Source organism: Meriones unguiculatus, chromosome 17 (genome assembly GCF_030254825.1).
Source record: "Meriones unguiculatus strain TT.TT164.6M chromosome 17, Bangor_MerUng_6.1, whole genome shotgun sequence".
In the NCBI taxonomy this organism is placed as follows: Eukaryota; Metazoa; Chordata; class Mammalia; order Rodentia; family Muridae; genus Meriones; species Meriones unguiculatus.
This window is the reverse complement of record NC_083364.1, coordinates 29820595-29833517: the sequence shown is the minus strand read 5'-3', so window position 1 is coordinate 29833517 and position 12923 is coordinate 29820595. Positions and strand designations below refer to the sequence as shown.

Below are 12923 nucleotides of genomic sequence, written 5' to 3'. Positions count from 1 at the left end.
GAATTTGGGTCTCAGTTTCTTTCACATAGGTATACAAACAAGTGAAGCATCTGAAGTACTGGATAGAAACGCTGGTTCTGCCTTCCTTTAGGGCATGCTTAATTTCTCTATCTCAAATCTCAAATGAATGAGGAGCCTCACAGCACAGGAAGTTCTGGGGCTGTTTCTTCAAGTGTGACCCGATAACTGTGCAAATCAAATCGTTTTTGTTTATTACACAGTTTCAGGACTCTTGCCAAACCTACCTATCACAGCCTCCAAGCGTGGACAGGACATTTCTCTCCATAGTTGGGAAAAATCGGAAGTAAACACATACATCCCCTGGTTCACCAAATCTACATTTGGCCTTCAGAGTTTTATGGATACTCTCAAAAAGTCTAGTGCAACTTCACGTAAAACAGTTTGGGACATGTTAACAAACACTGTTAACAAAAATCACTACTGCAGTTTGCTCTCTTTCACATGGCTGCTTCCAACTCAGCCCTTAGATAGCTATTCCAGTACCCTTAAACACATGCAATTCTTGTATCATGCTGTGTTGTTTCCACACAGGTTACTCTACTTGAGGTACCTTGCAATCTAGGAATGCATCTCATTTATCTTCTCCCCTCCTGACTCTGCATCATAAATACTGTCATAAAGAGACTATGTTAGTTAAAGAAACTAAAGCAAGGCACAGTTTCTTTATTTACAGTACATTCCTTAAATCTTCTGTAACAAGTTACTCCAAACTTAGTAATGGAAACCAATACAAATTTATTGTGTAACTGTTTGGTGGGTCAAAAGCCTTACATAATGGCCAAGATCTAGCAAAGTGTTGGCAGGGCTCTGCTTTTTTCATATTCTATCACTTTGATTCTTCGACCTTTGAAGACTCTTGTGATAACACTATAAACACTGTATGCACATAGGTATTCCAAACAAATCTAACTTTCCAAGTCGGCTATTTGGAATCCTTAGTTAGTATCCAGCTTAGTCCCTTTGGCCATCTAATATAATTGACTAATATAGTTTAGAGATGGGGATGTACCTTCTTGTGGGGGTGCAGTATCCTGCCACCTTCTGAGTGGATCAGATACACTGAGAAGTCCTTTAACTGTAAGATCTTACATAGATCTAATGAAATGATATTGTCATTGGTAGACATGATTTTGACCTGGGAGTTTTGAATTTGACCAAGAGCTTTAAATTTTCATCTTGTCTTTGCTAGTATTGTGTTGTGCACAGGCAACTCAGCCCCTCTTAGGTCTATATTACTTTATTCTAAGGTGCAAAAGTCCAGAGAGAAAAATTGTTACATTTGATAACGAGGAAGATGCACTTAAAGTATAATGTCCTTAATTGTCACTGTCTATTGACTTGCATCCTTGGTGAAGACCCATGTGTCTGTGGAAAGGGAGCGGAAGCCTACTAGCTGACTACAACCAGACTCATAGATGTGGGCACTTGAGGTTCAAGGTGGATATTAGGGTTGAACTGGCTTATGGTTAGTTTCCAAAGTCCTTCTCAACTGCAGATTGGAGGTCTTAATCTCAACCCCCATGGGCTCTAATGTAGACAAGTTAAGGAACGCATGACAATCATTTAATAAGGTGATATTAAAGGTGGAGCTAGAGAACAGATCTTTGACACATGGTATACACACTTGGCTGACAAATTTCCCTGTCCACAGAACATTCAAATGTGTCAAGATCTCAGAAGCAACAGAAAGAATTATAATAGCATTGTGGTAAGAATTTGAAGTACTCCTTCATGATTGCACCTGATGTATATATTAGGCCTTGTAGGTAAATTACAAGTCAATATTCCTTTCATCTATTTGTTCCTGTCCAAGGCCTTGCTTCATTTAAGAACTGAATTTAGACAATAAAAGCAAATTGCACTTTGCTGTACTTCTTACAGACTGTCAGCTAATCTACCTAATCATTAGAGAAGCCTGAATCTGATTTCCTTATTGAAAGATACAGATGAGTTCTTTATCCAACACTAGAAATTATACAATGTATTATTTATTTAGGCAGTCATCCTAAAAACACAGAGTTTTTAATCTTTGTTCTTTTTAAAATTCTAACTGTAATTAGAAGCAATGGCTATGTTGTGGCTCCCTGGAATTAGCAGTGGCTGGAAGTGTTCATTACATGAAACATTAAAGAAAAAGGAGGTAGTGATTGCTTCGAACTGTGAGCCTGTGGGAAACTCTGCTCCCAAGGCCTATCTGCTTCCGTAGGAAACTCAACAAGCAGTGTGCCAGAGTAAGGGTTTCCTAAGTTCACTCCCTTCATGCTGACTCTTTTACTGTTGTTCCTATTATTTGATGTCAATAAAAAATCCTAAGGCAGATGAACTGTCAGTGCCATCATTGGAAGCCAGCTCGCCTGGTAACAGAGTAAGAAGGAAGCCACTGGGAGAAGAGGGCAAATGACTGCGCCACGGTAGACATGCTCCTGCCTTTATGTGAGTTTTATCACACCAAAGAAATGGTCTTCCGCTGTAAGCGTTTTGTCACCACCCTTCCACTTAGGATATATTTAGAAAGCACAGTTAATAAAGTTGACCTTTAAGCAAGTAAAACTAAATTCACACAAAAAGACTAATTCATACTAGAAATATTTTTACTATGTATTAGCAGCATGAGCTGGTTTTGAATAAACATTAACTGGAAAAGAATATATTTTATAAATGTATTACATTGTAATATTGTTTCCTTTTTTACTTCAATTATCACCTTATTTCAGAATGTAATCTTGACTTATTTTTTTAACAGGCTTATATTTTGAAAAGTATTTTGAAAGAATTGAATGCCTCACAGAATGGATTCAAGGTGTATTCAGCAAATTAGACCATAATTCTAAAAAGAAAATGACACAATTTATACCACAAACAAGCAGAGGTTTTGATTCTAAAGAAATGACTTTTACATTCACGTTGAATATTCATCAGGCTAAAAACAGCAAATAAAGTTACTGTGCGTATGTTATGTTTATTAGGAAGTTAACTCACTGACTTATTTGCCGATTTTGCACCATTAATTGATGCTCTTGTTAAAATTGGGTTGGTAATCAAATGACAGACTTTGTGACTTTTAACCATCTTTCCTTATTTTGTGTAATTGCCAATATTGTCAAATACAAATATAATAAGCTCCATAGATGTAAATGCCTTTTTTGTTTTCAGAAAAGTTTTTGCAAAGACTGAAGTAAATTAGTATTGATTTAGAACACAGCCAAATCCATACCATGTCAATAAGTTCAGGTAGAAAGAAAGAAAGAAAGAAAGAAAGAAAGAAAGAAAGAAAGAAAGACAACAAGGTGAAATCTCTAATAGATCATAGTTCTTTGAAATGCGCATTTAAACCGTCAGATTTTTTTTGGACTGGCATTAATATTTATCAATTAACAATAATAGCACACTGTTCATTCTATTCTATATAAACAAAGAAATTCATGAATCACAGTAGCTTGGAGCTAAAAATATCAGCCTGTCCTGTCCTTCTTTAATACAACAATAATAACAACAAAACGCTTCTTTGAGAGTCTCTCAAAGACAAGGTCGAGAAAGGCAAGTTTAAGTATGTAGATGACTATGATTATGGAATGATTAAATTTGGTCCTTCTTAAAATAGATTTTGTAAACTGAGAACTACCAGGGTTGTCTGCTTAGAAAAATCAACTCACTCTCTTCACCCATAGGACATCAAAAAGGACAGTGCTGGATTCTTGTGTTGATATATATTTTCTTTTCTCTATTGAACAAATTTTTTTCATTCCATACATTTTGATTATGGTTTCCTCTCCCCTAGTTTCTCTCTCCCCAGTAATATTTTCACTTCATTATTTATTCACTAAGGAGGGATTAATCTACAGGAAATTAATCTATGTAATAAGTTTAAATGTTTAAGGAGACACTGAATATCAAATATGTAATTCTGTCTAGTTAATCAGATGTCAATAATGAACCTCATGGCTTTTTTTTTTCCAGACAGGATTTCCTTAGCTGTCATACAATTTGCAATCCTTCTGCCTCAGCCTCCTGGGTTCTGGGATTATGAGCGTGAGCTACCACACTCCATGTTGTCATGAACTTTTGTACACATGTGCCTTTACAAAAGGAGGCTTAGTATCTATATTTCTTTCTATGTTATTTAATGGTTATATTTTCATTATAAATGAGGAGATATTTTATCTTAAGAAAACTGTTTTTAGAAATCTTTCCGGACCATGTTGAATCACAGTCTCACAGCTCTGCACTTATTTTATGTCTTCTCCCAAGTTGGGAAAGCTACTGAAATCAAGGCACTCTAAAATTTAAAGCCATTTGAAAAGACTGGATTTTTTCACTGTGTTGAGAACTTAGGTTCAGTCTGTCCGGGACCTAACAGGCCATCAGAACTACAAGAAAAAGAATTTCTTTGCTTGTCTTTACAGAGTTTTCTGATCCACTACTAGAAATGCCTGCAGAAGGATGTGTGTAGGAGGGAAGGGGCCCATTCCACAAGCTAGAAATTTGGGGCGCTGCTGTGAATCCAATGCAGTCTTCAGGACAGGCTCAGGAGGGAACATTGTAAGAGTTGCTGCTGAGTCACAGTTGTGTTCTTAGAAGTGTTGGACCAAAAGCTGGGGAATGAATGGCTAATTTTTGAGATTAGTGAAAGGTCTTTGAGAACTCAAAAATGCTGGGTATACTGCTTTGTCATCATTCTTATACCCAGATACAGCTAAATTTAATTTTTAGGTCATTCAAGAAGAAAGAATCTGGATCCATTTCTTTTTACTAAAACTGTTGCTTGTACAAACAGTAAGAGAGGAGTTAAGAGACTATTCACATTTCCCATTTCAACCCGGGAGATAATAACAGTCTTTTCTGTCTCTGCCTTGGTCTTTCTCCATTTCCTTTGAGTCTCTCTCTTCTTTTTGTATTTCCCATTCCATTTATCTTTCCTCTTCTGCTTTTCCCACCAGAAACCTCACAGGAAGAGAAAGAGTCAGCCTGACATAGGAGCAAATTACATGGATGAAAACAGAAATAGTCTTTCACAATCCAAGGCAATGCTATGGTAACGGAGTCCTGCCCAGAGCTCCTGACTCATATTCTGGTGTGAGCCTCCAGCAGGCACAGGTGGCAAGTGTCAGTTTAACCCCTTTCTAACCCTGCCGTTTTCAACACTCAGGACCTCTCTCATTAGTCTTACAAAGAACCAAATTCCAACCTCAAATCTCATGCCGTTAAATTAACAACATCACACTGCTTTGTGTGGTGTCAATGTCTCCATAACTCTACACAGGAAACACTCTTCAGATTTCATTTACCCGTTTAAAAATAGCAAACTCTAATTTGAAACAGTCTATTCCCCCGACACAGGCATACTATTGTGAACTCTCACAAATATTCCTTCTCAGTGCTAGGTAAATATTTTTCTACAAACACAAATAAAATTCAGTTTAATCACAGGTTTCAGAAGTCACATTTGTCAAAAGATGATGTTTGTTTTGAAACAAATCAAAAAGAAAATATTCTGTAGAGCTAAAATGACAAGCCACAATCTGTTTCATATAACAATGGCTATCTGTTTTTAAGATATAAATCAAAATTTCACCTGTTTATTTTGACTCGAAGATTGCCCAATAGATTATTATATCCCCACCCAATGAAATTTCTTTTTCTTGGGTGGGTGGGGACTGAGCATGGCAACTAATTCCTTTCAATATTTGAAACATTTTAAAATGGTGTGACAATGTTTAAATAATGTTTTGATTAGCTCTCTGAGAATGAGCTCACTTACCTCCCTTCTTCAACATTTCTCAGATCCTCCCTCCTACCCATGCTACATAGCTACATTCTCTCTCTCTCTCTCCTTAAATCCAGTAGTGTACAAGGGATAAAAAAAAATGGACGTCTTCAAACTTCTTCACTCAGTAACTCAAGAAATAAAGTAGGAGAGAACTGTAGGAAAAAAATGCCTACAGACCACTGTAAGTCCATACTAAGTCCAAAGTAGGTATCATTGTTCTCACTAAGCAAGGAGGGGTTCTTTAGTACACAGCAGAAACACTCAGCATACACAGACACAGCACTTCAGTTTTGACAGAAGTCACGTCATATTTAAACTCACCGCTGGATGTAAGGATCGGGGCAGTACTGTAGGGTAGCGCATCTGGAGGTTTCAAAATTCATTTCCTTCAACTCTCTTTGATACCAACAGATGGGGAGCAACTTTATGAAATGCACACACACACCTGAGAATATCTAGGTAGATAGCCAGAAGGCTAAAGGCAATAGGGTCAAATGCCATCAGACATAGTAGTTTAGACACTTGCCCCCCTTCACACAGATTTGCAAAGAGGAGGGGCATTTCTTCCTTTCAGCCAATGAGAATCTTCAAGTGACCTGAGCATCATAAACAGTCGCTTCTTACCAGCTGGGCATCCTCTGTAAAGCTGTTCTTCCTCTCTGCCACCGTTTTAGAGCCCTTGATGGAGAGTGGCCACACTTGTTGGCAATTCGTAGGCATCTCTGAACTTCTGAGCTTGCTCGTGATTGGGTGCTGGCATGAATGGCAATCAGAGGTTAATCACAGGAGCCAGAACTTTTGTCACTTGAGCTAATAAATGTTCCCCATTCTCCAGCTGAATAACATCTACTTGTGTCTGGATCCTGATTTGATTTGAGAGCTCTGTCACTGCTGCTGGGGCTAGAATGTTTTGCAGAGACGCTTAGGGGACTTTTTTTTTCCCCTCCCGGTCTTCTTCCCTGCCCCCCTTCAGCCTCCCTTTCAGCCAACCGCCTGTTGTGGTCACAATCTCAAATAGCAAAGACAGGGAAATTCCTTGATTATATTTAACCTAGAACTCACTCTTGGTTTCAACTAGGGAGAGAGTTATCATACCTATGTCCTTAGAAATTTTTCTTGGCCAAATAAAAGGAAATAGCTTGTACTGATTTCTTTTATCCATATAGATATAAGTAATAGAATTTTAACGTGACATTAAGCTAGGAAAGGAGACTTTCTTTTACAATATTTTCTAGTTATTTTGTTATTTAGATACCTATTCAGAATTATTTCAAACTGCCTGTCAATGGGAAAAGTGTCTTATTTCAAACTCTATCATTCTGTCTCATTCTCTTATGTCTCATTTTGCTGCTTTTAGTCTCTTTTGACTTACTCGAAGATCTAACTTATGCAGTCAAGAATTAATATATTATCAAAGTCTCCAGGATGATTAATTTGTTTCCTTTCTGAATGTTGGCCGTAAACCTATCCTAGGACTGTGGGTTTAGAAATTGAATGAAATATGATTCAGAAGCTAAATAAGAATAGAGTCCAAAAAGGAAATAAAAGCTGTGTGCCCAAGTGTCACTGACATGGCAGGAACACATTTCCATTCATGCCACAGTCACAGACACCTGCAAACTGGTGACATCAGAAAATGTCAAAGTTGTGAGACAAGCTAAAGAGAAATCTGACATTTTCCTGTAAGAAATTCTGGTTCAAAACGTGTTCGTAAAGATGTTTCATTTGTTGCTCCAGCCAGGGAGACGCTATTTAAAACTTGACATTCTCTTCCTTTACTCAGACTGAGAGGGTCTAACATCTGCGAATTGTGAAACTCACACACATGCTGGCCTCGAGCCCCAGCCACATCAGACAGCTTGCTCTAAAAACTGTGAAGCTTGAAGCAAAGATCATTCCACTAATTAATTATAGATTTGTTCAGGGGAATTGAAGTGTTTGGCTTGCTTCCTCTCAGCAAATACAGATGACCTAATTGCAAAGTTCTTAAATTGAGAATAATCAATTTCCTGTGGCCAGGGCCATGGGGGAGTTCCATCACACAGGATCTATCTGTTCCTCATTGTAAGATGAGTCTTTCTTTTAGACTATTATTATTATTATTATTAGTTCCAATTAGTTCACTTTGTATTCCAGTTGGTAGCACCTTCCTCATCTCCTCTTGCTCGCACCTTCCCTTCTCCTCCTCCCCTATCCCTCTCTCCTAGTCCACTGATAGGGGAAGTCCTCCCCTACTGTCTGAGGCTAGCCTATTATGTCCCATCAGGACTGCTTGGAGGATCCTCTTCCTTTGTGGGCTGGCTAGGCCACCCCACCAGGGAGAAGTGATCAAGGAGCAGGCAATCGAGTTCATGTCAGACACTGTCTCTTCTCACCTTTCTAGAGGACCAGAATGAAGACTGAGATGTCTATGGGCTACATCTGAGCAGGGGGCTCTAGATGCTCCTTATGCAAGATCTTTGGATGGTGCATCAGTCTCTGCAGTCCCCCCTGGAACCAGCTTTCTTAGCATTGTTGGTCTCCTTGTGTGGCTCCTGTCCCCTTTGTGTCCTTTCATATCCCTCTTCTTCCATAAGACTCCCTGCGCTCTGTCCAAAGTTTGGCTATGAGTCTCACAATCTGCTTCTATCCCCTGCTGGGAGGAGTCTTTTAGAGGACATCTCTGGTAGGCTCCTGTCCTGTTCCCTCTCTTCTACCACTTCCGGTGTCTATCCTGTTTTCCTTTCTGAATGAGAATTAAGCATCTTCCCTAAGGTCTTCAGAGGCAGAGGCTAAGAGAGCCTTTGGAGGCAAACAGCCTAGGCTGTCCCTCAAAATACAAGAAGTGGGGTATAGCTCAGTGGCAAAGGCACGGGTCTAGTGTGAAAAAGGCCCTGGGTTCAGTCCTCAGCCATGAAAAGCAAGAAAGAGTAGGAGTATGATTTCAAGTGTAGAGTTTCTTAAATTTTAATAAACCTATGAGTCATTTGGAATTCTCACATATGCAGAATCTGGTTCTTTAATTCCAGCCTAGGGTTTGAGATTGTATTTCTAACCCTGGGATGATTATGCCAAGGTAGCTGCCCTAGGACCAAATCTGAAGTGGTAGGATCTATACTCACTGTTCCTCTGGTATTTATAATTAAGTGCTCACTGAAAATAAGACAAAACTTGTCAACATATTTCACATCACCGTTCAATATCATAAACTTCCACATAATCAATTTTCAAGCATTCTTCATGCACATTTTCATTTACAAGATTTATAACTTAATTTAAAAGATTAAAGCTTAAAATAATTTAGAGTATATGCCATCACTCCACAGATGTTATTAAAAAATAGTGTATTTGTCTAGGTAAAAAAGGCAGATTATTAGGTGGCAACAAATTATATAGAAGTACTTATGAAGGATATTGGTTCCTACTGCTTAATGAACATAAACACTATTCTCTTGATTTAGAGGAGAAAAGCAAGGCCCTCGGACTCACCAGCACATTAACGAATACAAACATCCACAACCTGGGAAAATAAGGGACAATTACCCTGAAATTACTACACCTGTTTCATATCTGGATTCCACAACTTCCTCAGACACTCAAGTCACTACCCAAATGTGTGAATGATTTCTTTGAGATATGAGATAGATAGTTTTCTGAGAATTTGAATGAATTCTTTTAGTCAGAAAGTGTAGTAGCATAACTTACATGGACACGTAGAAGAAAGAAATGGCCTTTCCAGCTTCCATGCTTGAAAGACGCTAGTGAATATCCTTGATTTGTAAAAAGCAGAAATAAAGACTTCACGGAAACAGTGATGGTTCAGGTTGTGGAGCTCTTGACATAATGTCCCAGAAAAAAAAAATGTCTTCCTTCTCTGCTTCTAACAGACAAGAAAGTGTCCAGCTTGACTTGGGTATTCAGCACACAAACTCTCTCTCGAGTTTGTGACATTTATCTCACAATTGCTTTCTCATTTGTGCACTTTCTGGTCTAGGCTGCAAACTTTAATAGTTACTCTCCTGCTTTGTATTGCGTTTTGTTTTCCACCAGAGGTGTTCTCAAACCTCATCTGTATAACCATTGAAAACGAAATGACCCCCTTGCCCTTCAGATAGAGGAACTGACTTTATCTCTCACATGCCGAATCATTAAACTCAACTGCCGAGGTTTGTGAATGAAATGTCCCTCATAGGCTTGGGTATTGGAACACACATTTTGAGAGGTTTCAAGACCTTTGAGAGGTGGGGTCTAGTGGAAGGGAATGATTCTCCTGGCCATTGGCTTTAAGACTTGTAACCTAAACCTGGCATGGTGACTCAGACCTTTAATCCCAGCAGACACAGGCAGATCTCTGTGAATTCGAGGCCAGCCTGGTCTACAAAGTGAGTCCAGGACAGCCAAGGCTACAAAGAGAAACCCTGTCTTGAAAAACCAAATATAAATAAATAAGATTTGTAACCCACAGTTTAGGGACTTCTCACTACCATGCCTTTGAATCTTCATTGTGATTCTCATCAAGAAAAGGAAAAGAATTCTGCCACTTGAGGAGAGAACAGTAAGTGCTGGGTGCTGGGGAACAGATGTTGCCATGAACAGCTTAGAGCAGATGGCTTTGTATGCTCCCCCAGCCACGGCTGTGTGTGACTGTGGCCACTGTTTATCGGAGAATCTGAATTCAGAGAGACTGGACCTTAGGCCCTATCTTGTTGAGCTCAGCATGGCCTATATCACTTCAGACTATGGGAACAAAAAGAAAACATTCCAGAATACGTTTTTTAGCATCTAACCTAAATTCGACCACAATCTCTGTTCACTGAGGGGAACTTGCCCTGGGAAGAAGATCTTACTAACCCTCCCACTTTAAGCTTCAATTGTTTTTTTACAATTGTTATGGTCTGACCTCTAGGTAGAGTAAAGGTAAAACCAGAATTCATGTGTACTGATGTTGATAAAATGTTAATTCAATAAAGAAACACATTCATTGTAGACTCAATTCTGGTCTTTTGATTTGTCCTTCAGCTTCTTGAAGGCCCTGCAATTCATCAAATGGAAATTTTTATAGCTAAACTAATGACTAGAGTCTATTCAGAAGAGAGAAAAGGCTTCAGGGGGGTTGTTCCAGTGAATGGGAAGTTTTGATTCAGGGGGCCCGCAAGGAAACACAGAGCCAATTGGAAAGGCACGGAAAGAGCTTGGCAGGCTCCCTCACAGACAAACCTGATACCCTCGAGTCACACCCAGTGTCCAAAAGCAATGTGGGTGGGCTTCTTTTCCAGACACACTCCAACAGCTGTGTGGGGGATGCGCCCCACTCCCACCAGTCCTTCACTCAAAGTCCATGTGAGTGGGAGATAAATAAGGAAACACAGGAAGTCCTTATTTGGTACTGCCCAGATTTGTTTTTCCGGAAGCATCTGTTAGATGCAAGACACAATGTGCCTTTCCTCTACACGTTTCAGTGTGTGTTTCCTAAATGAGGAAATTGCTTGCGTAATCACAGTTCAACCACAAAATGTACATCCATAAAATATCTACTCTGTCCATTTAGAGTTGCCCGTTGTGCCATTCATGCCTGTACAGTGACAGAAAATCCTGAATCGTGCATCGTCCTGTTTAGTCTTTTCTCACTGGGAACAGGTCCTCCAGCCGTCTTAGGACACGTTTTTTTTGAAAGATGACAGACCAGTTGCTGAGTTTAGGTTTTGGTGGGTATCTTCTCCTGAGTAGGTTCAGTTACCTGTTTTTGGCAGAAATAGCATGCTAGTGAGGCTCAATACACCAAATTCAGAGTCGTGTGGCTTTTAAAATCCACCAGCTATTTCCCCCAATTTAAAGCTCTGCAAAGTGGGTCATTTGAAACTTTCATAGTAACTTCCAAGACCTCAGAAAATTCCTCTATAGTTTGTTCATAGTATCATCTATTCGTATGAGATTAAATATTTAAATTCTAGTCTTTTTACATGGTGTCCCTTTCTGCTTCGTTTCCATTCCATCACCTTTTGCGTCATATGGTCCTGAGAAGGGACAGGGCTCCGTTACCAGGAATGCAAAATGGTACAGGAAAATCAGGAACCTAAAACTCAACTTGTTTTGTTATTACATTTAAATACATTTAGTATGACTACATATATTTAGTATATATGATGTATGTATAAAATATGTGATATATCATTGTACACATAGTGGACATGATATAGTTGTTTTGAGAAGAATATGTGAAACAGAGATTATCTTCATTTTGATTTACATAGGCACTCAAACCTGTGAGGAGCCACAAATCGTAAGGTTATCTGTCAAGTTTCAAGTTTGGCACAATAGAAGAAAAGCCTATGAAAGTTCCTTTCCCACTCCAGAACCCCAAAACTTTATGGCTATTAACTTCTAGAAAATTTATTTAGATGTTTAATCCATCTGTGTATCTGGCTAGATAAAGTCTATTTTCTTCCAAAGTGGAGTTTTTAAAATGCTTACAGTTTACAAAATGCATTCGTGGAGTTATCAGAGTCTAGGGGGAGGGGAGGGTTGGAAGTGGTTGTTTAGCAGGTATTGAGTTTCAGTTTTGCAAGACGAAAACCTTGAGATCAGTTACAGGATAGTGTGGCTATATTTGGCTCCACTGAACTGTACATGTAAAAATTATTAAGGCAGTAAACAGTGTGTGTAATTTTGCAGACTGAAGTTTTAAAAATTAAAGATAGTTGTAGGTAAATGATTAAATCAGTAGCATAAACATTGAAGATGAGATGAATAAAAAAAATCAGAAAGCGTATCTTAGGAAATATGCAGCATGAGTGTCCATATGTATCACGAAGAGTCACAAATTTGTGACCTTCAGAGTAGGCTCTATCAAAGTAATGGATTAGATTTTGCTGTGTATAACATATTCTAGGCATAAAAAGCTGTGACTGCAGGCTGGGGCATTGTCTCGGTTTGGCAGTGAAGTGCTTACTTAGCAGTTTTGCAGGCCTCACTTGGATCCTCAGTATCCAGGGCAAAGGCTGAGCATGGACATAGACATTTGTAACCTCAATGATAGGGAGCTGGAGACAAGATGATCTGTGGGGCTCACTGCCAGCCAGCCCAGTCTCCTAGGTGAGCTACAGGCTCATTTATTTAACAACCAATTCATACAATCAGCAAAGTATTTCTAGAAGGT

General features: G+C 39.0%; 1 protein-coding gene across 1 annotated transcript in view; it reads right to left on the bottom strand.

Moving 5' to 3' along the window:
• The window catches only part of Tp63 (tumor protein p63), a 205187-nt gene extending 198487 nt beyond the window's left edge, over window positions 1-6700 (bottom strand). The window contains exon 1 of the mRNA XM_021653965.2: window positions 6110-6700. Within this exon, the coding sequence (XP_021509640.1) occupies window positions 6110-6171 (62 nt within the window). The 5' untranslated portion in view covers window positions 6172-6700. The remainder of the gene's footprint in view (window positions 1-6109) is intronic.
• Window positions 6701-12923: the final 6223 nt, after the last annotated feature.